This window comes from Cherax quadricarinatus, chromosome 58 (assembly GCF_038502225.1).
Source record: "Cherax quadricarinatus isolate ZL_2023a chromosome 58, ASM3850222v1, whole genome shotgun sequence".
Classification (NCBI taxonomy): Eukaryota; Metazoa; Arthropoda; class Malacostraca; order Decapoda; family Parastacidae; genus Cherax; species Cherax quadricarinatus.
Genome location: NC_091349.1, coordinates 4,224,643 through 4,249,707, shown reverse-complemented (window position 1 = coordinate 4,249,707; position 25,065 = coordinate 4,224,643). Strand labels below are relative to the sequence as shown.

At 41.2% G+C, this 25,065-nt stretch overlaps 1 protein-coding gene across 2 annotated transcripts in view; it reads right to left on the bottom strand.

The window, feature by feature from the left end:
• Positions 1–25,065, bottom strand: part of LOC128697963 (Na(+)/citrate cotransporter-like) — a 71,671-nt gene that overhangs the window by 1,886 nt on the left and 44,720 nt on the right. For both annotated transcript variants that reach the window (XM_070097538.1, XM_070097539.1), the window contains 9 exons: positions 16,913–17,082; positions 16,364–16,613; positions 14,993–15,123; positions 11,616–11,749; positions 10,570–10,782; positions 2,881–3,000; positions 2,047–2,256; positions 982–1,076; positions 168–457 (listed from right to left, as the gene is read on the bottom strand). In XM_070097538.1, coding sequence (XP_069953639.1) covers positions 168–457; positions 982–1,076; positions 2,047–2,256; positions 2,881–3,000; positions 10,570–10,782; positions 11,616–11,749; positions 14,993–15,123; positions 16,364–16,613; positions 16,913–17,020 — 1,551 coding nt within the window. In that variant the 5' untranslated portion in view covers positions 17,021–17,082. The remainder of the gene's footprint in view (positions 1–167; positions 458–981; positions 1,077–2,046; positions 2,257–2,880; positions 3,001–10,569; positions 10,783–11,615; positions 11,750–14,992; positions 15,124–16,363; positions 16,614–16,912; positions 17,083–25,065) is intronic.

Genomic DNA, 25,065 nt, shown 5'->3' with positions numbered 1-25,065 from the left:
CAATACAACATACACTAGCAGCGTTGCGTCGCCCAAACGAATTTAATGTTTTTTTAAATATAATCATCATTATACTGCATTTTTGTTTACCCCTCATAAATAATAATAATTATACTACTTCTACTACTGCTAACAATAATAATAATAGTGGAAGTGAAGCAGCTCACCAGGTCCTTGATAACGGGCAGGAGGACGGAAGCCGTGGCAGTGTTGGAAGCTACCTCGGTCAACATGGCTGTCATGAGGCACACCACGAATACAATGAGTTGCTTGGGCATGGCGGAAAAGTGCTGCAGCTGCTGACCGATGAAGACGGAGAGGCCAGAGACCTTGGCAGCCTCGGCCATGGCCAGGCCTCCCCCCAGCAGCATGATGACCCCCCAGGGCACCTTCTGGTGCACCACCTCCCACGTCAGGCAACCCTTGACTCGCTGCCGCCTGCTACCCTTCCTCTCATCTAATATTAAATAATAATGAGGATTTAGTTTACAACTGCTTCTAGACATACCTCGTACGTTAGTTTACAATCTACAACACATACAACACATGTATATGAGGTGGCTGGTGAAGTAAATACTCTTAACAGATCCTGGGAGAGGGCTGTGGTGTTTTATATATATCAGGATCCAGTCACTAGATCTCGACGTTTATTACAGGAACAGTTTCGTTTTATTACCAAAAATTACATTTAAATAAGAGGTTCTAGTATAAGGTAATCGCGTGAAACAATTTATATTTAGACAAATAACGAAATAATTTTTCAATTTCACATTTATGAATTTATAGTGGACGGAGGATCAAGCCTCCATCACTTCTTTCCCTGAATAACCCACATGGGTTAAGCACTTCACATGAACATATCAACTTCCCCGAGAGCTAGAGCTCGCCTGCCTATAATCTTAAATCCTCACGATAACATTTCCTTCCTGCAAGCAGTGTTATCATCCCAAGAGACTCGATAAAGATGTAAGCAACACTCACCACCAGACTCAACTTCACTGCAACACTCAGTCTTGGCCGGGATGCAGAAGAGCAGAAACACCATGAGCATGACCGGTGTTGCATCGTGTATCACCCTGTGGGCACCACAGATGCAATAAGAAATACAGACAAGTGAGGCGCCGTGGAAAAACAGACTGACGAACAAGGACCCAAATAATATCTTATTTACTACAAGTAAATGTACAAGGTATACAGACTATAGCTGACATCAATGACATACTACTATATAGAAAGCCGCTTGTTATTCTGAGCATTTCGGGCAAATTAAGTCAGTTTTGTCCCAGGATGCGACCCGCACCAGTCCGCTAACACCCAGGTACCCATTTTACTGATGGTGAACATAGACAACCGGTGTAAAGAAACACGCCCAATGTTTCTCCCCTCGCTGGGAATCGAACCCAGACCTCGCCGTGTGAAGCGAGAACTTTAGCCACTAGGCAACGGCCACCAGGCTTTATTTGACTTGGGGGGGGGGGGGGTTATCGTAAGTAATACGATACGAGTAATACTAAGTATGAAAATTTGTGTAACTATTCGTGTGTATAAACCGCCCACAGGATGGGTATGGGGTGCATAATAAACATATTAAACTAACTAACTAAACTACCTGTAACTATGAACTTGGCAGTGAGTTTAAACTACGTTTTCTATAAAAAAATGTTCATCAATCTTAAAAATGAGACCAACTTGATCAAAATAGTATAGTTGATTACAAAAATGTTATTGAAAAACATGATGCAGGCAATTGCAGGTGAATTAAAAAGTTAAATTTGGCAAATTCTTCTGTTTTTGTTTGTTTGTTTCACAGCTCTGTAAATATTCACAAAAGTGACATTGGGTGAGTTAGTCATTTTTTCTCTCACCGCCTTAAGTGTTCTGTCTAGTAATGTACAACAAGAGGCTACGAAGGCGCATTACTGACGCTAATACAACACAGGCAAGTACGTGCAAGTGCAGGTCAAGCTTGTATTGTCACGCAATAAAAGCTTGTCCTGCAACCTGCGCCTTTTTCATTAACAACACAAATCAGAACAAGAAACGAACACTTTTTCCTCAAAGCTGTTGGTGATGAGCTGCGCCCATCCTGGGATGAAACCTGGAGCCCTGAACACCCACAGGAACACGAGGAAGCTGAAGGAAATAAACACCACCACCTCGTGTTGGGTGATCCTGCCCAGGGAACGATAATGCTCACGAAGGAAAGCTTTCATGGCTTGCTCTTGGGCTGGACTCGACCTCTGCACCCTGTTGTTCCTGCGAAGTGGATGAATTGATCAAACTACTTCTGTAAAAGTCGAGAATTTACTTCGAAAATGTGGAAAACCTGCCTCGATAATTTGAAATTCTAATATATACAACACTTCAGGAAGGAAAATTATAAAATAAATGAAAAGTGGCACACACTGTGTCAGTATTTAAAAAATAAAATACATGGGAAGACTCCTTAAACTATGGACTTGTTTTATTGAGAATTATGGTAAAAAATTGAAAAAAAAGAGATAACAAGGAGAGAGGAGACATGATAACCACATATAATCATAAAAAAGTCACGAGAAAGATTAGGCATTTTTTTTATCTGAAAGAGGAATAAGAGAAGGCCGCAGTGGTAAATTGAGGAATAAGTGGAGCCGAAGGGGTACTAGATTTTTTCTTCGGAGAGTGGAAGATCAATGGAATGATATAAAAAAAGGCTGTCATAAATGCTACAATCAATGGAAATTAAAAAAAAAAAAATGTTGACAAAGAAATCATAGAAGACTTGACACCAGGGGCAGAGCTCTGCTCCTGCCGTGGCAAACATAGAACTACACCTTGTAGTGAAGATGAGCGTGTGGTGTGCAGTGCAGGTATTAGAGGAGCATAGTGAAGCAGTCTTACCCACAACACATGTAGAGTACCTGGAGCCAGCACCAGCCAAGGATACCACACAGGATCATCCCCGGCACGTTGAACATCATCCAAGTAGCAAAGTTCAGGTCTGTGGGCTCGCTGAACGTGCTGTACAGAGAAAGTTGAACAGTTCATATTAGAGAGTTCAAAATAACACAACTGACCAAAGGAATTAATGTCCACACTTACTTTCTCTCTCTCTCTCTCTCTCTCTCTCTCTCTCTCTATATATATATATATATATATATATATATATATATATATATATATGTATATATATATATATATATATATATATATATATATATATATATATATATATATATATATATATATATATATATATATATAGGTAGTAGGTTGGTAGACAGCAACCACCCAGGGAAGTACTACCGTCCTGCCAGATGACTGTGAAACAAAAACCTGTAACTGTTTTGCATGATGGTAGGATTGCTGGTTTCTTTTTCTGTCTCAAACACGCTAAGATAACAGGGATATCTTGCTACTCCTACTTACACTTTGGTCACACTTCACAGACACGCACATGCATATATATATATATACATACATCTAGGTTTTTCTCCTTTTTCTAAATAGCTCTTGTTCTTTTTTATTTCTTCTATTGTCCATGGGGAAGTGGAAAAGAATCTTTCCTCCGTAAGCCATGCGTGTCGTATGAGGCGACTAAAATGCCGGGAGCAATGGGCTAGTAACCCCTTCTCCTGTATACAATTACTAAAAAAGAGAAGAAGAAAAACTTTATAAAACTGGGTTGCTTAAATGTGCGTGGATGTAGTGCGGATGACAAGAAACAGATGATTGCTGATGTTATGAATGAAAAGAAGTTGGATGTCCTGGCCCTAAGCGAAACAAAGCTGAAGGGGGTAGGAGAGTTTCAGTGGGGGGAAATAAATGGGATTAAATCTGGAGTATCTGAGAGAGTTAGAGCAAAGGAAGGGGTAGCAGTAATGTTAAATGATCAGTTATGGAAGGAGAAAAGAGAATATGAATGTGTAAATTCAAGAATTATGTGGATTAAAGTAAAGGTTGGATGCGAGAAGTGGGTCATAATAAGCGTGTATGCACCTGGAGAAGAGAGGAATGCAGAGGAGAGAGAGAGATTTTGGGAGATGTTAAGTGAATGTATAGGAGCCTTTGAACCAAGTGAGAGAGTAATTGTGGTAGGGGACTTGAATGCTAAAGTAGGAGAAACTTTTAGAGAGGGTGTGGTAGGTAAGTTTGGGGTGCCAGGTGTAAATGATAATGGGAGCCCTTTGATTGAACTTTGTATAGAAAGGGGTTTAGTTATAGGTAATACATATTTTAAGAAAAAGAGGATAAATAAGTATACACGATATGATGCAGGGCGAAATGACAGTAGTTTGTTGGATTATGTATTGGTAGATAAAAGACTGTTGAGTAGACTTCAGGATGTACATGTTTATAGAGGGGCCACAGATATATCAGATCACTTTCTAGTTGTAGCTACACTGAGAGTAAAAGGTAGATGGGATACAAGGAGAATAGAAGCATCAGGGAAGAGAGAGGTGAAGGTTTATAAACTAAAAGAGGAGGCAGTTAGGGTAAGATATAAACAGCTATTGGAGGATAGATGGGCTAATGAGAGCATAGGCAATGGGGTCGAAGAGGTATGGGGTAGGTTTAAAAATGTAGTGTTAGAGTGTTCAGCAGAAGTTTGTGGTTACAGGAAAGTGGGTGCAGGAGGGAAGAGGAGCGATTGGTGGAATGATGATGTAGAGAGAGTAGTAAGGGAGAAAAAGTTAGCATATGAGAAGTTTTTACAAAGTAGAAGTGATGCAAGGAGGGAAGAGTATATGGAGAAAAAGAGAGAAGTTAAGAGAGTGGTGAAGCAATGTAAAAAGAGAGCAAATGAGAGAGTGGGTGAGATGTTATCAACAAATTTTGTTGAAAATAAGAAAAAGTTTTGGAGTGAGATTAACAAGTTAAGAAAGCCTAGAGAACAAATGGATTTGTCAGTTAAAAATAGGAGAGGAGAGTTATTAAATGGAGAGTTAGAGGTATTGGGAAGATGGAAGGAATATTTTGAGGAATTGTTAAATGTTGATGAAGATAGGGAAGCTGTGATTTCGTGTATAGGGCAAGGAGGAATAACATCTTGTAGGAGTGAGGAAGAGCCAGTTGTGAGTGTGGGGGAAGTTCGTGAGGCAGTAGGTAAAATGAAAGGGGGTAAGGCAGCCGGGATTGATGGGATAAAGATAGAAATGTTAAAAGCAGGTGGGGATATAGTTTTGGAGTGGTTGGTGCAATTATTTAATAAATGTATGGAAGAGGGTAAGGTACCTAGGGATTGGCAGAGAGCATGCATAGTTCCTTTGTATAAAGGCAAAGGGGATAAAAGAGAGTGCAAAAATTATAGGGGGATAAGTCTGTTGAGTGTACCTGGTAAAGTGTATGGTAGAGTTATAATTGAAAGAATTAAGAGTAAGACGGAGAATAGGATAGCAGATGAACAAGGAGGCTTTAGGAAAGGTAGGGGGTGTGTGGACCAGGTGTTTACAGTGAAACATATAAGTGAACAGTATTTAGATAAGGCTAAAGAGGTCTTTGTGGCATTTATGGATTTGGAAAAGGCATATGACAGGGTGGATAGGGGGGCAATGTGGCAGATGTTGCAAGTGTATGGTGTAGGAGGTAGGTTACTGAAAGCAGTGAAGAGTTTTTACGAGGATAGTGAGGCTCAAGTTAGAGTATGTAGGAAAGAGGGAAATTTTTTCCCAGTAAAAGTAGGCCTTAGACAAGGATGTGTGATGTCACCGTGGTTGTTTAATATATTTATAGATGGGGTTGTAAGAGAAGTAAATGCGAGGGTCTTGGCAAGAGGCGTGGAGTTAAAAGATAAAGAATCACACACAAAGTGGGAGTTGTCACAGCTGCTCTTTGCTGATGACACTGTGCTCTTGGGAGATTCTGAAGAGAAGTTGCAGAGATTGGTGGATGAATTTGGTAGGGTGTGCAAAAGAAGAAAATTAAAGGTGAATACAGGAAAGAGTAAGGTTATGAGGATAACAAAAAGATTAGGTGATGAAAGATTGAATATCAGATTGGAGGGAGAGAGTATGGAGGAGGTGAACGTATTCAGATATTTGGGAGTGGACGTGTCAGCGGATGGGTCTTTGAAAGATGAGGTGAATCATAGAATTGATGAGGGAAAAAGAGTGGGTGGTGCACTTAGGAGTCTGTGGAGACAAAGAACTTTGTCCTTGGAGGCAAAGAGGGGAATGTATGAGAGTATAGTTTTACCAACGCTCTTATATGGGTGTGAAGCGTGGGTGATGAATGTTGCAGCGAGGAGAAGGCTGGAGGCAGTGGAGATGTCATGTCTGAGGGCAATGTGTGGTGTGAATATAATGCAGAGAATTCGTAGTTTGGAAGTTAGGAGGAGGTGCGGGATTACCAAAACTGTTGTCCAGAGGGCTGAGGAAGGGTTGTTGAGGTGGTTCGGACATGTAGAGAGAATGGAGCGAAACAGAATGACTTCAAGAGTGTATCAGTCTGTAGTGGAAGGAAGGCGGGGTAGGGGTCGGCCTAGGAAGGGTTGGAGGGAGGGGGTAAAGGAGGTTTTGTGTGCGAGGGGCTTGGACTTCCAGCAGGCATGCGTGAGCGTGTTTGATAGGAGTGAATGGAGACAAATGGTTTTTAATACTTGACGTGCTGTTGGAGTGTGAGCAAAGTAACATTTATGAAGGGATTCAGGGAAACCGGCAGGCCGGACTTGAGTCCTGGAGATGGGAAGTACAGTGCCTGCACTCTGAAGGAGGGGTGTTAATGTTGCAGTTTAAAAACTGTAGTGTAAAGCACCCTTCTGGCAAGACAGTGATGGAGTGAATGATGGTGAAAGTTTTTCTTTTTCGGGCCACCCTGCCTTGGTGGGAATCGGCCGGTGTGATAATAAAATAAAAAATAAATATATATATATATATATATATATATAATATATATATATATATATATATATATATATATATATATATATATATATATATATATATATATATATATGTATACATATATATATATATATATATATATATATATATATATATATATATATATATATATATATATATATATATATATATATATATGCATGCAAAACAGCCACTCTGAAAGAATAGAGAAATTCCAGTCGCTTTCGTGACTACTCACATTATCAAGGAACTATGAAAGTAAAGCATCCAAGGAAGGTATATAAGGGGGTCTGGCCAACACCTCACTATCAGATTCCACAACGGTTAAACACCTGACGCGCGCCGGCCCAACTGGACAGGTCCTTTGCACAACCACCAACAAACTGTTCTACCCAAGAAAATTGTTAAAATTATTATTTGTCCAGTGTATTATTAAATTCTTACCAAATTCTATTAATTATAAATGGATCTAATTTATATAAACCAAAGGAAATATTCATATTATTGTCAAAACTGCTTTTTATGAAACAAGATTCAATTATATTCCTGTCGACCATGGACTTGCTTGATACTACTTTCTTAACTTTTTGAAAATCAATTGGATGGTTAAAATCTCTTACATGAATAAATAGAGCATTGGAATCTTGTCCAGTTTTAATGCTATATTTATGTTGTTTTAATCTTAGTTCGAGATTTTTACCAGTTTGACCGTAATAAACTTTTTCGGGGGAATTCTTTATCAAAAGTATTTTTACTGTATCAAGATTTTTAAATACAACTTTAATATTAAAAGTCTTAAGAAGAGAAGGCATATCAACCAAGTTTTCATGGTAAGGGAGAACCAACATATTTTTAGTTGAATAAGGCTGGTTGTCCCTTTTTGGATTGTAAAAAGTATTTCTAGCAACTTTAAAAGATTTATCAATTACATTTCTTGGGTATTTTAAATCATTACCTATTTCATAAATTTTGGATATTTTCTCATCTATGAACTCAGGACTACAAATTCGTAAAGCTCTTAAAAACATTGATGTTGTTAGGTAAGACACATATGCAACAGTTAGGTATCTTTACTGTGAAACGTTTCGCCTACACAGTAGGCTTCTTCAGTCAAGTACAGAAAAGTTGATAGAAGCAGAAGATACTTGAAGACGATGTAATCAGTCCATCACCCTTAAAGTTTTGAGGTGGTCAGTCCCTCAGTCTGGAGAAGAACATTGTTCCATAGTATGTATTCCATAGTATTGTTTCATACTATGGAACAATGCTCTTCTCCAGACTGAGGGACTGACCACCTCAAAACTTTAAGGGTGATGGACTGATTACATCGTCTTCAAGTATCTTCTGCTTCTATCAACTTTTCTGTACCTGACTGAAGAAGCCTACTGTGTAGGCGAAACGTTTCACAATAAAGATACCTAACTGTTGCATATGTGTCTTACCTAACAACCTGTCGGTATTTTATACCATTTTAATGTAAAAACATTGATGAGAAAACAGACTGTTTGACTCTATCTTGATGCGAAAAATAATAGTGGACATAGGAACAGTTATTTGTAGGTTTTCTGTAAATTTTAAATTTGAATTCATTATTACCCTTAATAATTAAAACATCTAGAAAAGGCAATGAGTTATTTTCTTCAAACTCAACAGTAAAGTTTATGGAACGGGCTAAGCTATTTAATTTTCCAAGGAAATGGTGTATATCTACATTTTTGGGCATAAGACACAAAATATCATCAACATATCTCAAACTGTCTGTTTTCTCATCAATGTTTTTGAGAGCTTTACGAATTTGTAGTCCTGAGTTCATAGATGAGGAAATATCCAAAATTTATGAAATAGGTAATGATTTAAAATACCCAAGAAATGTAATTGATAAATCTTTTAAAGTTGCTAGAAATACTTTTTCCAATCCAAAAAGGGACAACCAGCCTTATTCAACTAAAAATATGTTGGTTCTCCCTTACCATGAAAACTTGGTTGATATGCCTTCTCTTCTTAAGACTTTTAATATTAAAGTTGTATTCAAAAATCTTGATACAGTAAAAAAACTTTTGATAAAGAATTTCCCCCAAAATGCTGATGGATGTGTCTATAAGATTCCTTGTAAAATTTGCGATAAAGTTTATTACGGTCAAACTGGTAAAAATCTCGAACTAAGATTAAAACAACATAAATATAGCATTAGAACTGGACAAGAGTCCAATGCTCTATTTATTCATGTAAGAGATTTTAACCATCCAATTGATTTTCAAAAAGTTGAGAAAGTAGTATCAAGCAAGTCCATGGTCGACAGGAATATAATTGAATCTTGTTTCATAAAAAGCAGTTTTGACAATAATATGAATATTTCCTTTGGTTTATATAAATTAGATCCATTTATAATTAATAGAATTTGGGAAGAATTTAATAATACACTGAACAAATAATAATTTTAAAAATTTTCTTGGGTAGAATAGTTTGTTGGTGGTTGTGCAAAGGACCTGTCCAGTTGGGCCGGCGCGCGTCAGGTGTTTAACCGTTGTGGGATCTGATAGTGAGGTGTTGGCCAGACCCCCTTATATACCTTCCTTGGATGCTTTACTTTCATAGTTCCTTGATAATGTGAGTAGTCACGAAAGCGCTTGGAATTTCTCTATTCTTTCAGAGTGGTTGTTTTGCATATTCTGAAATCACCTGTTTACTGTGATCTTATTGTATATATATATATATATATATATATATATATATATATATATATATATATATATATATATATATATATATATATATATATATATATATATATATATATATATATATATATATATATATATATACAGTATATATATATATATATATATATATATATATATATATATATATATATATATATATATATATATACAGTATATATATATATATATATATATATATATGTATATATATATATATATGTATATATATGTATATATATATATATATATGTATATATATGTATATATATATATATTACCTGGAGTTTACCTGGAGAGAGTTCCGGGGGTCAACGCCCCCGCGGCCCGGTCTGTGACCAGGCCTCCTGGTGGATCAGAGCCTGATCAACCAGGCTGTTGCTGCTGGCTGCACGCAAACCAACGTACGAGCCACAGCCCGGCTGATCCGGAACTGACTTTAGGTGCTTGTCCAGTGCCAGCTTGAAGACTGCCAGGGGTCTGTTGGTAATCCCCCTTATGTGTGCTGGGAGGCAGTTGAACAGTCTCGGGCCCCTGACACTTATTGTATGGTCTCTTAACGTGCTAGTGACACATATATAAACTTTTGGTTATTCAGTACTTAAGGCATATTCCGTTTCTAATATCATATAATAAATTTACTCTTATCACTGACAGCTTACTACTGTGTTGACCGTTCCTTCTCAAATTGCATAAATTATAATCACAACGTAAGTAAAGCTTCAAAATCCATTTCTTACATTCTACAATTCATGTCTACAAAATACTACATGTCATCGGCCAGAAAAATGAGCAAATTTAGACGAAAGGGGAAATATCCTCATCATTTATGCCGAAAGAGATGATGGGTTCTTGAGTAAGCATCCTGTGGGAAGTGTGGCACCCGTACCCTAGGCGCAAACCACAAACCCAGCCACCGTGTCAAAGTGACGCAGCGTCTCTTTGTGTGTGTATTTGGAATATAAAGATGATGGTAAATATTCCTAAAATATCTGTGTATCTGCCTTTACCTCTGCAGGATGCCCATCATGACTAGGTTGGGGCCACAGCCGAGCGGAGAACCGGTACCACCAATGTTGGCAGCGAATGCCACAGCCAGGAAGAACATCTTCCTCACACACTGGGACTCCTTGTAGTCATCGTCATCACTGTCTTCAGGAAGCGAGAACTCTGCTGCCTTTCCTGTCTTCTCCTTGCGATCCAGCTGAGGAGTGCCATCATCTCTGGACCGAGGTAAAGCCACGTGAAAAAGAAATGAAAGAGACATGAACAAGAAAAAAACACATAAAAAAGGAAATAAAGCAGACATGCAAAAAAAAAAAGTGAAATGACATGCAAATGTAACAAGTTATTATAATCAAAAAGAAGCGCTGAACCACAAGGGCTATACAGCGCTGTGCAAATGTAACAAAAAACATGGAGTAGCAATAAAGCATATAGAAATATTTGCTAAATATAATATAATATCTTTATTTACTACAAGTACATGTACAAGGTATACAGTCCAAGCTGACATCAATAACATACTACTATATAGAAAGTCGCTCGTTATGCAGAGCATTTCGGGCAAATTAGGTCAGTTTTGTCCCAGGATGCGACCCACACCAGTCGACTAAAATCCAGGTACCCATTTTACTGATGGGTGAGCATAGACAACTGGTGTAAGGAAACACGTCCAATGTTTCCACCCCTTCGCCGGGAATTGAACCCGGACCCTCGCCGAGTGAAGCGAGAGCTTTTGCCACCAGGCCACGGGGCACCATAAAGCATGTAAAGCAAAAAAAAAAAAAAGTTGGCATGAGTTAACTCTGCTTAGTTTAGTATCTTTATTATGTACCCCATACCCATCCCGTGGGCGGTAGCCAAAAGATTACAGAGGTACATAATGGGTCTAGGAAGACAGGTTAAAAACTCATATCGTAAAAAAAAAAAAAAATTGAGAAAGATTAGTTAACTATAAAAAAAACTCACGAATCATAAAAGAAAACGAACCAACCATAAGAGAAAACTGATATATGTTACGGAGATACTAACTAAAGTATAAGGGGAGACTCACTTAAGTATGATGTCGGAGAATGTAGCGTCGGAGTCGCAGAGTTTTAGACAGCTCTGTCTGGGTAACGACACAGTGACCTCCTGGAGGACTGGTGCCACACCATCCTGCCTACGACGAGCCTCTATCATCTTAATCTGTGAGAGGAGACGGCAATGTGTAAACATAAATAACATTAATTTTAAAAGCATTGAAGAACCTTGATGAACGAAAAGTAAGTTTATCTAGATAGATATATTTAAAAACCAAATTATCACAATCGTCTTACACAATAACATACATGTAAATTTCCTGGGATAACCCAAATAAAAAAAATAATAAAGTGACTTATTTCCGTTTGGAGTCAAGATATATACACAGAGAAGAGCAGTTCTTTCAGTATATATATTCTGAGAGTTTACTTTTATCCCTATTTAAGGGCTTCATATATTTTTGTTTAAGGTTACACAGAGCCTCAATGACCCTAGTGTAGTCGATAATTGTTCTAGCTACGGTACTGTGACTTTTTTTTTATTATTCTCCAAATTGCTATAATATCAACAGAATCTTTTCCGTCGCTGGCTATCTCAGACAGATATCGCCTGTGTCATATAACCACATCTCTCATTACAGGATATATACAGAGAGAGGTGTATATCTCTCAGTGTATATGTGCTGAGATTAAAGTATTCTTGTCTGGTTGTAAGCAGGTGGCACACAGCGTGTAGTCGAGGATCAGTCACAGAAACCAATACCTCAATTTTGTTCAATAAAATTGGCAAATGGACACTTAGGTATCTCAAAACTAATAAAAACCTTCTACTAAATAATATACATCAGTGTTGAGGGTTTGAAGCCGGTCAGAAGAGGCATTCTCCATGGTAAGCAATAATTCATACATTTAATCATTATATAAAAAATAGCTTATTTGCTGCTACAGAGCCTGAAGCTGTAATAAAATTTTACTTCAGTCAGATACATCAGTGCTGTAGGTTTGAAGCCGTTTGGAAAAAGCGTTTTCAAGTTATCGCACGGAAAATAACTGTTAATATTAGAAATAATATTGGCATATTATCAGCTTTATAACTTTACCTAATTCAAAGAACGTTTTTGTTGGATCATCAGTTGGGCCTCGACTGTCTGACTCTGGAAGGACAAGTTGGGCCTCGACTGTCTGACTCTGGAAGGACAAGTTGGGCCTCGACTGTCTGACTCTGGAAGGACAAGTTGGGCCTCGACTGTCTGACTCTGGAAGGACAAGTTGGGCCTTGACTGTCTCACTCTGGAAGGACATGTTGGGCCTCGACTGTCTGACTCTGGAAGGACAAGTTGGGCCTCGACTGTCTGACTCTGGAAGGACAAGTTGGGCCTCGACTGTCTCACTCTGGAAGGACAAGTTGGGCCTCGACTGTCTCACTCTGGAAGGACAAGTTGGGCCTCGACTGTCTGACTCTGGAAGGACAAGTTGGGCCTCGACTGTCTGACTCTGGAAGGACAAGTTGGGCCTCGACTGTCTGACTCTGGAAGGACAAGTTGGGCCTCGACTGTCTCACTCTGGAAGGACAAGTTGGGCCTCGACTGTCTCACTCTGGAAGGACAAGTTGGGCCTCGACTGTCTGACTCTGGAAGGACAAGTTGGGCCTCGACTGTCTGACTCTGGAAGGACAAGTTGGGCCTCGACTGTCTCACTCTGGAAGGACAAGTTGGGCCTCGACTGTCTGACTCTGGAAGGACAAGTTGGGCCTTGACTGTCTCACTCTGGAAGGACATGTTGGGCCTCGACTGTCTCACTCTGGAAGGACAAGTTGGGCCTCGACTGTCTGACTCTGGAAGGACAAGTTGGGCCTTGACTGTCTGACTCTGGAAGGACAAGTTGGGCCTTGACTGTCTGACTCTGGAAGGACAAGTTGGGCCTTGACTGTCTGACTCTGGAAGGACAAGTTGGGCCTTGACTGTCTGACTCTGGAAGGACAAGTTGGGCCTTGACTGTCTCACTCTGGAAGGACAAGTTGGCCCTCGACTGTCTGACTCTAGAAGGACAAGTTGGGCCTCGACTGACTCACTCTGGAGGGACAAGTTGGAAGATCTGTGTTCTCAGTGTTCCTTCCTTTTGATCCAGGGAGCCGGAGTTGCTCTCACACCTCCCGTCAAGAAGACTGTGTGCTTCTTTTCTTTGAAAGGCGTGGTGAGTGAAAACATTGATGCAACAGAACTGGGAAGCCTTCCTTGGCATCCTCCTCAGAATTCATTAGTGGGTCAATATTTACGTGATCAGGAGCCCACCCAGGTGCCTGCATATCCCACCCACGTGGATATCTATCCATCCGCGTGGATATCAATTCCACGCACGTGATACCTGAAGGGTGTTTGGGGGGGTCAACCCTCCAGCGGCAGGTCCATGACCAGGTATCTGTCCCATCCAAATTACCTTTCAGGTATGACCCTCACGAGTTTTGCACTTCCCAATGAATAAAATAATAATAATAATAATAATAATTAAAAATGACAATAATATACAATAATAATAATAATTGCTAACTCCCACATCTGACTCACAACTGTCAATATTTACTTTTGTTTTTCACTCTATGAGGCAACACTTGGCCCGTGACGTCACACAAACCTGGTTTGGCTAATTTATTGCAGTGTTGCCAGACACGCCAGGCACAAAACACACAATCATACACATAAATAAAATAATAACACAATAATACTCTTATAAGTTTTATACAACATATATATATATGTATATATATATATATATATATATATATATATATATATATATATATATATATATATATATATATATATATATATATATATATATATATATATATATATACATGTCGTGCCGAATAGGTAAAACTGGTCAGTTAGCAAGAAGTCATTTAAAATTAAGTCCTTTCTAAAATTTTCTCTTATACGCTTAAAGATATGTTTTTTTTCATTTATGTTAATGTAGAAATTAATAATTTTGTACAAAAAGAACCTTAGAAAAGTTACCTAACCGTATTATAACAAGCGCAATTTAATTTAGCCTAATCCAACTAAATATATTTTAGATAAGTTTACAATAATTTAATAATAAACAAACACAATGAAATATATTTTTTCGTTAGGTTCGGAATGATTTTTGCGAAATTACTGCATACACAAATTTTCGCTTGCCTTATTCGGCAAGATATATATATATATATATATATATATATATATATATATATATATATATATATATATATATATATATATATATATATATATATATATATATATAAAATGTGTGTCTGTGTGTGATTTATTTAGGATGAGAATATTTTGAAGGTTTTGTGTGCATTTAGGAAAGTAAGATGAGCCCTTGCTTGACCTTGGTGAGCTTAAAGTTCTTTCTGTAGACTGACCTTAGCGAGTTCCAGAACGACAGCGTCAACGATAGGCACGATCATGGCTGCAGCAGCGGTGTTGGAGATCCACATGGACAGGAAGGTGGTGGTGATCATGAAGCCTGCCATGAGGAGCCTGGGACTCTGACCTGTCGAAGCAAAGTGTTGCTGCTCATCATCATCAGCAGTTTTATAAACTGAAGTGTAAAGCACCCCTCTGGCAAGACAGTGATGGAGTGAATGATGATGAAAGTTTTTCTTTTTCGGGGCACCCTGCCTTGGTGGGAATCGGCCGATGTGCTAATAAAATAAATAATATATATATATATATATATATATATATATATATATATATATATATATATATATATATATATATATATATATATATATATATATATATATACATACATATATACACACACACGTGGTACCTCGGGATACGAACTTATTTCGTTCCAGAAGGCTATTCGAGTGCTGATACCGAACGAATTTGTTCACTTAGATTAATCCGTTTCAGACCCCCAGAAATATACCTACAAAAGCACTTGCATAAATGCACTTACAAAATTGTTCGCATTTTAAGCTGTTCGTATCCCGAGGTACCACTGTATATATATATATATATATATTGCTGGTGTCTTTTTTTTCTGTCTCGTACACATGCAAGATTTCAGGTACGTCTTGCTACTTCTACTTACACTTAGGTCACACTACACATACATGTACAAGCATATATATACACACCCCTCTGGGTTTTCTTCTATTTTCTTTCTAGTTCTTGTTCTTGTTTATTTCCTCTTGCCTCCATGGGGAAGTGGAACAAAATTCTTCCTCCGTAAGCCATGCGTGTTGTAAGAGGCGACTAAAATGCTGGGAGCAAGGGGCTAGTAACCCCTTCTCCTGTATATATTACTAAATGTAAAAGGAGAAACTTTTGTTTTTCCTTTTGGGCCACCCCGCCTCTGTGGGATACGGCCGTTGTGTTGAAAGAAAGATATATATATAAATATATATATATAAATATATATATATAAATATAAATATATAAATATATATGTATATATATATATATATATATATATGTATATAAATATATATATATATCACAGCGAGCAGGATTCTAACCCACACCACCAGTTTTCTAAAAATGACGCCTTCAACCACTCAGCCACAGATGCCTCATAACTTTGGGTAGCCAGCAAGCATGCTAGCCATGTTTCATCCCCGACAAAACCTCAAGGATGGTTAAGTTTGCTATTTAATTCTGATCCTGTATTTACTGGCCTCGCGGACGATGCTACATCAATATGGGGTATAACGAGGCAGTGCTATATACCTACTTGTTGTATACACAAGCATGGGGTATAACGGAGCAGTGATACATACCCACGTGTAGTATAACAAAGAGAGCGATACGCTTGTGTAGGTCGGAGTGTTCCACGGCCACGGCCATGATGAGGCCACCCATGAACATGACATTGGTGTCCTTGAGGTAGACCTGGCACACGGCGCGCGTGGACAACACCCCCAGCAGCGGGAAGGCGAAGACAGGCACTAGTGCCGTGGCTGCCAGCGGCAGTGCCTCCGTCATCCAGTACACTGCCATCACCATGATCACGTAGGCGCATCGTGACTCCTGACGGAGGGAAAGATAGTGTACCATGATAACGTGGGTGTATTAGTACTCCTGGCGGAGGGAAGGATAGTGTACCATGATAGTGTAGGCTATCAGCGAGACTTAGTTAACTCTAATTCTGATTAGGTAGTTAAGCTTAGGATAGAGAGACAGTGTGTCTGGCAGATAAAGCACACGGAAGGATACTAGAGGTAGTATGAGGGAGGCGCCTGTACACAACAACTCACAATCAGTACATCAATGCTATACGATACAGTCACGCTGATGTAACTCACAATATAACGGGCAAGGTAACTCACAACGTTAGCCGCGAGGATAGGCAGGAGTGAGAGGACGACTGGGGTAGAGACGATGATCAACGGTCGCCACCAGTCAGTGAACCCAGACCATAAACACTGGGTCTTCATATTGTCCTCCCACGCTTCTCTCTCTTCTCAGCTCTCCCTCCCTTTCTCTCTCGTCTTCTCTCCTGCGGGGATCAAGAAAACTGTCAGGATCGTAAAACTAGAGAAACGCAGGTTTACGAATTATGGTGGCTCTGAGTGGAGTATGAAAATTAACAGCTCGGCTCTCAAGTCTGGTTTGCTGTAGTTTAGTTGAACATTTTTAACTAATACAGCACGGGGTATACCCTCAAGTGTTGCTGCTCCGTCTGACAGGTGCGCTACTGCTACACACAGCTTTGCTGTACACAGCTCTGCTACACACTGATCTGCTACACACAGCTTTGCTACACACTGCTCTGCTACACACAGCTCTGCTACACACAGCTTTGCTACACACTAAGGGAAAACACCATAAGTGTCCGGGGCCCAAAACTGTTCAACAGCCTCCCATCAAGCATTAGGGGAATTGCCAATAAGCCCCTGGCTGCCTTCAAGAGAGAGCTGGACAGATACCTAAAGTCAGTGCCGGATCAGCCGGGCTGTGGCTCGTACGTTGGACTGCGTGCGGCCAGCGGTAACAGCCTAGTTGATCAGGCCTTGATCCATCGCGAGGCCTGGTCATGGACCGGGCCGCGGGGGGGTTGATCCCCGGAATAACCTCCAGGTAACCTCCAGGTAACACTGCTCTGCTACACACAGCTCTGCTGTACACAACTCTGTTACACACAGCTCTGCTACACACAGCTCTGCTGTACACAGCTCTGCTACACACAGCTCTGCTACACACAGTTCTGTTACACACAGCCCTGCTACACACTGCTCTGCTACACACAGCTCTGCTACACACAGCTCTGCTACACACTGCTCTGCTATACACAGCTCTGCTACACACAGCTCTGTTACACACAGCTCTGCTACACACTGCTCTGCTACACACAGCTCTGCTACACACAGCTCTGTTACACAGCTCTGTTACACACAGCTCTGCTACACACTGCTCTGCTACACACAGCTCTGTTACACACAGCTCTGTTACACACAGCTCTGCTACACACTGCTCTGCTATACACAGCTCTGCTACACACTACTGTTACACACAGCTCTACTGCACACAGGTTTCACCTCCCTAAAGATTCGATTACATTTATGCAGCTGAACCCATTCCCCAGGAGCTGTATGACCCCTACAGATTTAGGCCTTTCCAAGAATATAATAATAATAATAATAATAATAATAATAATAATAATAATAATAATAATAATAATAATAATAATAATAATAAAAATAGTTTAAGGGTAACTAAGCATTTTATAGGTGATCTAAGGTAGAGTGAGGCTTCCTGACACACACTTCTGGTTTCCTGACCCCGGTGTCCAGGGTACAACATTCATATAGACGACCTTCAAGGATACGTAGAGTCACCTCTATCATGAAATTAAGGATGGATGACACGTAGAATCATCAGTATGATGGAGACAATGATGGATGACACGTAGAATCATCAGTATGATGGATACAAGGATGGAGGACATGTAGAATCATCAGTATGATGAATCATAGTCACACTCCATGAATAATGTGGGAATCGAACCGACGACCCAGTAAATATTCCTCACGCACGCTACCAACCGTGTCACGACCATGTTTAAGAACTGGAGCAAGAAGTGTTACTGTTTTACTCACCTAGATGTGTTTCCAGGGGTCCAGTTCCTGGCCCCGCCTTTTAACTATTACTGATTACTGACCTCCAGAATCCAGAACTATTTGTTTAAGAAAATCTAAGGTATACGTGACTCACGAGAGTCGAGTGGTTAAAGCACTCGCTTCTGAGTTTCAGGACTCATTTGCCTTGGGTTCAAGCCTCACCCGTTCCGTGATTTCAAGGGCTATTAATCGTTTCTTGCTACGTGATACCCCTCTGGAAAAACTACATTTTTTATTACCTCGGTGAGGCTTATCTTTGTGAGGGGCCACTAAATCTGGTTAGTCTTTTGATATTCCGTCTTTTATCTCTCCTCTTTTATAAGTCATGTCGTCCATACCTGGTTTGTCTCACTGTGATCTTTCTGTCACGTACTGTTTGGTGGTTATTCTGTTCCTGTCACTTCGGGTTTGACCGTCACTGTGAGTGTTCCTTAGAGGAACTTAGTATAAGTTGTGATCATATCTGTTCATCAGTAGCCACTGCTACTTCCACCACTGTAAAGTGCTCCTCTTGCTGAAATAAATGACCTTCTGCCACCACTCACTCCTTTCCTACCTCTGTAATAATTTCTCCTATGTATCCTTGTCTTCCTGTTCTTCTCTCTTGTCTTACTTTCCTTCTCTGCTAAAGACTTGTATCAAACCTTTGTGTTCCTCTTAGGACAGATTTCTCACTACTAAATTTTACACTTCCGTCCCCACAAAATAATATCAGTGGCTGATTGACTGATTACCTCAAACTCCTCATCTTCCATCTTTCTCTGCACTGTACTGAAGAAGCCACTGTGTGGTAAAACATTTCCAGTATAAAGATACCCAAATGTTGCACAAGTGTAGGTTTTCTAACCCATTTATTCACATACTATCAATGGATGTCTTCTGACTTTTACATATGTTCCAATCCTTAAGAAATTAATTTAGTTGATCATATTCCTTGTCCTCGTTTCCCTCAGCATGACCTCGATTGCCCCTTCCTCCTTCCTTTTACAGTTGCATTTTACTTCTTGCTTTCGCTCTTCCAGGCGAAAAAAAACAATCAGGTGTTTTTCCCTCTCATTCCCTTCCTCTTGTCATGTAGTTTATCTTTCATTCTGTCTTACATCCAGTACTATAGTCTTTCAATGTTCACTAACCTATCATTAGTTTTAGCTGATTTGCATGTGTCCTAGTTCTTAATACTCCAGTGCATGTGTGTGTGTGTGTGTGTGTGTGTGTGTGTGTGTGTGTGTGTGTGTGTGTGTGTGTGTGTGTGTGTGTGTGTGTGTGTGTGTGTGTGTGTGTGTGTGTGTGCACACCTAGCTCACCTGACTGTGGTTGCTGGGGTCATAGCTCCTGGAGTGTGTGTGTGTGTGTGTGTGTGTGTGTGTGTGTGTGTGTGTGTGTGTGTGTGTGTGTGTGTGTGTGTGTGTGTGTGTGCGTGTACTCACCTAATTGCGTTGCAGAGGTCGAGACTCAGCTCCTGGACCGCCTCTTCACTGATCGCTACTAGGTCCTCTCTCTCTCTGCTTCCTGAGCTTTGTCATACCTCGTCTTAAAGCTATGTATGGTTCCTGCCTCCACTACATCACTTGCTAGGCTATTCCACTTCCTGACGACTCTGTGACTGAAGTACTTCCTAACATCCCTGTGACTCGTCTGAGTCTTCAACTTCCAATTGTGACCCTTTGTTTCTGTGTCCCCACTCTGGAACATCCTATCTCTGTCCACCTTATCTATTCCACGCATTATTTTGTATGTTGTTATCATGTCTCCCCTGACCCTCCTGTCCTCCAGTGTCGTCAGTCTGATTTCCCTCAACCTTTCTTCGTAGGACATTCCCCTGAGCTCTGGGACTAGCCTTGTTGCAAACCTTTGTACTCTCTCTAATTTCTTGACGTGCTTGACCAAGTGTGAGTTCCAAACTGGTGCTGCGTACTCCAGTATGGGCCTGACGTGCACAGTGTACAGTGTCTTGAACGATTCCTTACTAAGGTATCGGAACGCTATTCTCAGGTTTGTCAGGCGCCCATATGCTGCAGCAGTTATCTGATTGATGTGTGCTTCCGGAAACGTGCTCGGTGTTATGGTCACCCCAAGATCTTTCTCCTTGAGTGAGGTTTGCAGCCTTTGCCCACCTAGCCTATAGTCTGCCTGCGGTCTTCTTTGCCCTTCCTTAATCTTCATGTCTTTGCATTTGACAGGGTTGAATTCGAGAAGCCAGTTGCTGGATCACGTGTCCAGCCTGTCCAGGTCTCTTTGCAGTCCTGCCTGATCCTCATCCGATTTAATCCTTCTCATCAACTTCACATCATCTGCGAATAGGGACACTTTAGAGTCTATCCCTACCATCATGTCATTCACACATATCAAAAATATATCAACATATATAAAAAATAGCACTGGTGTGTGTGTGTGTGTGTGTGTGTGTGTGTGTGTGTGTGTGTGTGTGTGTGTGTGTGTGTGTGTGTGTGTGTATGTGTGTGTATGTGTGTGTATGTGTGTGTATGTGTGTGTGTGTGTGTGTGTGTGTGTGTGAGTGTGTGTGTGTGTGTGTGTGTGTGTGTGTGTGTGTGTGTGTGTGTGTGTGTCTCTTCACTGGTCGCCACTAGGTCACTCTCCCTGAACCATGAGCTTTATCGTACCTCTGCTTAAAGCTATGTATGGATCCTGCCTCCACTACATCTCTTCCCAAACTATTCCACTTCCTGACTACTCTGTGACTGAAGAAATACTTCCTAACATCCCTGTGATTCATCTGTGTCTTCAGCTTCCAACTTTGTCCCCTTGTTGCTGTGTCCAGTCTCTGGAACATCCTGTCTTTGTCCACCTTGTCAATTCCTCTCAGTATTTTGTAAGTCGTTATCATGTCCCCCCTATCTCTCCTGTCCTCAAGTGTCGTCAGGTTGATTTCCCTTAACCTCTCCTCGTAGGACATACCTCTTAGCTCTGGGACTAGTCTTGTGGCAAACCATTGCACTTTCTCTAGTTTCTTTACATGCTTGGCTAGGTGTGGGTTCCAAACTGGTGCCGCATACTCCAATATGGGCCTAACGTACACGGTGTACAGGGTCCTGAACGATTCCTTATTAAGATGTCGGAATGCTGTTCTGAGGTTTGCCAGGCGCCCATGTGCTGCAGCAGTTTTTTGGTTGATGTGCGCTGTGTGTGTGTGTGTGTGTGTGTGTGTGTGTGTGTGTGTGTGTGTGTGTGTGTGTGTGTGTGTGTGTGTGTGTGTGTGTGTGTGTGTGTGTGTGTGTATGTGTGTGTGTGTGTGTGTTTATGTGCGTATGTGCGTGTGTGTGTGTGTGTGTGTGTGTGTGTGTGTGTGTGTGTGTGTGTGTGTGTGTGTGTGTACTCACCTAATTGTACTCACCTAATTGTGGTTTCAGGGGTCGAAACTCAGCTCCTGGCCCCGCCTCTTCACTGATCGCTACTGGGTCCTCTCTCTCTCTCTGCTTCCTGAGCTTTGTCATACCTCTTCTTAAAACTATGTATGGTTCCTGCCTCCACTACTTCACTTGCTAGGCTATTCCACTTCCTGACGACTCTATGACTGAAGAAATACTTCCTAACGTCCCTGTGACTCGTCTGAGTCTTCAGCTTCCAGCTGTGACCCCTTGTCCCTGTGTCCCCTCTCTGGAACACCCTATCTCTGTCCACCTTGTCTATTCCCCGCAGTATCTTGTATGTCGTTATCATGTCTCCCCTGACCCTTCTGTCCTCCAGTGTCGTCAGTCCGATTTCCCTTAACCTTTCCTCGTACGACATTCCCTTGAGCTCTGGGACTAGCCTTGTTGCAAACCTTTGTACTTTCTCTAACCTCTTGACGTGCTTGACCAGGTGTGGGTTCCAGACTGGTGCTGCATACTCCAGTATGGGCCTAACATACACAGTGTACAGTGTCTTGAACGATTCCTTATTAAGGTATCGGAACGCTATTCTCAGGTTTGCCAGGCGCCCGTATGCTGCAGCGGTTATTTGGTTAATGTGTGCCTCCGGTGATGTGCTCGGTGTTATGGTCACCCCAAGGTCTTTCTCCCTGAGTGAGATCTGTAGTCTTTGTCTACCAAGCCTATACTCTGTCTGCGGTCTTCTTTGCCCCTCCCCAATCTTCATGACTTTGCATTTGGCTGGATTGAATTCGAGAAGCCAGTTACTGGACCACATGTCCAGCCTGTCCAGGTCTCTTTGCAGTCCTGCCTCATCCTCGTCCGATTTAATTCTTCTCATCAGCTTCACGTCATCTGCGAACAGGGACACTTCAGAGTCTATTCCTTCCATCATGTTGTTCACATATATCAAAAATAGCACTGGTCCTAGTACTGACCCCTGTGGGACCCCGCTCGTAACAGGCGCCCACTGTGCTACCTCTTCACGTACCATGATTCGTTGCTGCCTCCCTGTCAGGTATTCCCTTATCCATTGCAGTGCCCTCCATTTTACATGCGCCTGATCCTCCAGCTTCTGCACTAATCTCTTGTGGGGAACTGTGTCAAAGGCCTTCCTGCAGTCTAGGAAAACGCAATCTACCCACCCCTCTCTCTCGTGTCTTACTTCTGTTACCTTGTCATAAAACTCCAGGAGGTTTGTGATACAAGATTTGCCTTCCATGAACCCAGGCTGGTTTTCATTTATAATCTTGTTCTTTTTCCAGGTGTTCGACCACTCTCCTCCTGATAATCTTCTCCATGACTTTGCACATAATACATGTCAGAGACACAGGTCTGTAGTTTAGTGCCTCATTTCTGTTTCCTTTCTTAAATATGGGGACTACATTAGCTGTCTTCTATTTCTCAGGTAGTTGCCCAGTTTCAAGGGATGTGTTGAAGATTGTGGTTAGAGGCACACACAGCATCTCTGCTCCTTCTCTAAGGACCCATGGGGAGATGTTGTCCGGTCCCATCGCCTTTGAGGTGTCAAGGTCACTTAAGAGCTTCTTCACCTCCTCCTCAGTTGTTCGTATGTCATCCAACACTTGTTGGTATATTCCCTCTTGATGTTCCCTTCTGTGCTGTCTTCCCACAGCCCTTCCTGTCTCTACTGTAAAAACTTCCTTAAATCTCCTGTTCAGCTCCTCACATACCTCCTGATCATTTCTTGTGAGTTCTCCACCTTCTGTCCTTAATCTGATCACCTGGTCTTTGACTGTTGTCTTCCTCCTGATGTGGCTATACAACAGTTTCGGGTCAGTCTTGATTCTCGATGCTATGTCATTTTCATACTGTCGTTGGGCCTCCCTCCTTACCTGTGCATACTCATTCCTGGCTCTGCGACTGGTCTCCCTATTTTCGTGTGTTCTCTGCCTTCTGTACTTTTTCCATTCTCTATTGCATTTTGTTTTTGCCTCCTTGCACCGTCGGGTAAACCAGGGGCTCGTTCTGGTCTTCCCGTTGTTACTGTTGCCCTTGGGAATAAACCTTTCCACTGCCTCCTTGCATTTTGTTGTTACATATTCCATCATTTCATTTACTGGCTTTCCTGCCAGTTCTCTGTCCCACTGGACCTCCCGCAGGAAGTTCTTCAACCCTATGTAGTCCCCTCTTTTATAGTCAGGCTTTTCCCATTCAACTCCTGTTATTCTCTCCACTTGCAGCTCTACTATGTATTCAAAGCACAGAACCACGTGGTCGCTAGCTCCTAGGGGACTCTCATACTTGATGTCCTCAATGTCTGAGCTGCCCAGGGTGAGCACAAGGTCCAATCTTGCTGGTTCATCCTCCCCTCTCACTCTGGTAGTGTCCTTAACATGTTGGTGCATGAGGTTTTCTAGCACCACGTCCAACATCTTGGCTCTCCATGTTTTGGGACCCCCATGTGGCTACAGGTTTTCCCAGTCAATCTCCCTGTGGTTGAAATCCCCCATAACCAGCAACTTTGCTCTGCTGGAGTGAGCTCTTCTTGCCACCTCAGCAAGTGTGTCCACCATTGCTCTGTTGCTCTCTTCATATTCCTCTCTTGACCTCCTGCAGTTCTGTGGTGGATTATACATCACTGCAATGACCACTTTGTGTTCCCCAGACTGAAGTGTACCTGCTATGTAGTCTCTTTCTCCTGTCTCATCTATGCCTTCCATTTTCTCGAATTTCCATCTGTTTTTTATGAGCAGAGCAACCCCACCTCCCCCCTGCCCCTTCTATCTTTCCTCATGATCTGGTATCCTGGTGGGAAGATTGCATCTGTTATTGTCTCCGTGAGTTTTGTTTCTGTAACTGCTATGATGTCTGGGGACTTCTCATTGATTCTTTCTTGCCATTCCTCATGTTTATTCGTTAATCCATCTGCATTTGTGTACCAAACCTTCAACTTCTGTTCTAATACTGTAACTGTGGTGCGGGGGGAGGAAACAGAGGGATCGGTGTGTGATGGTTGGTTTGGATTGTTCA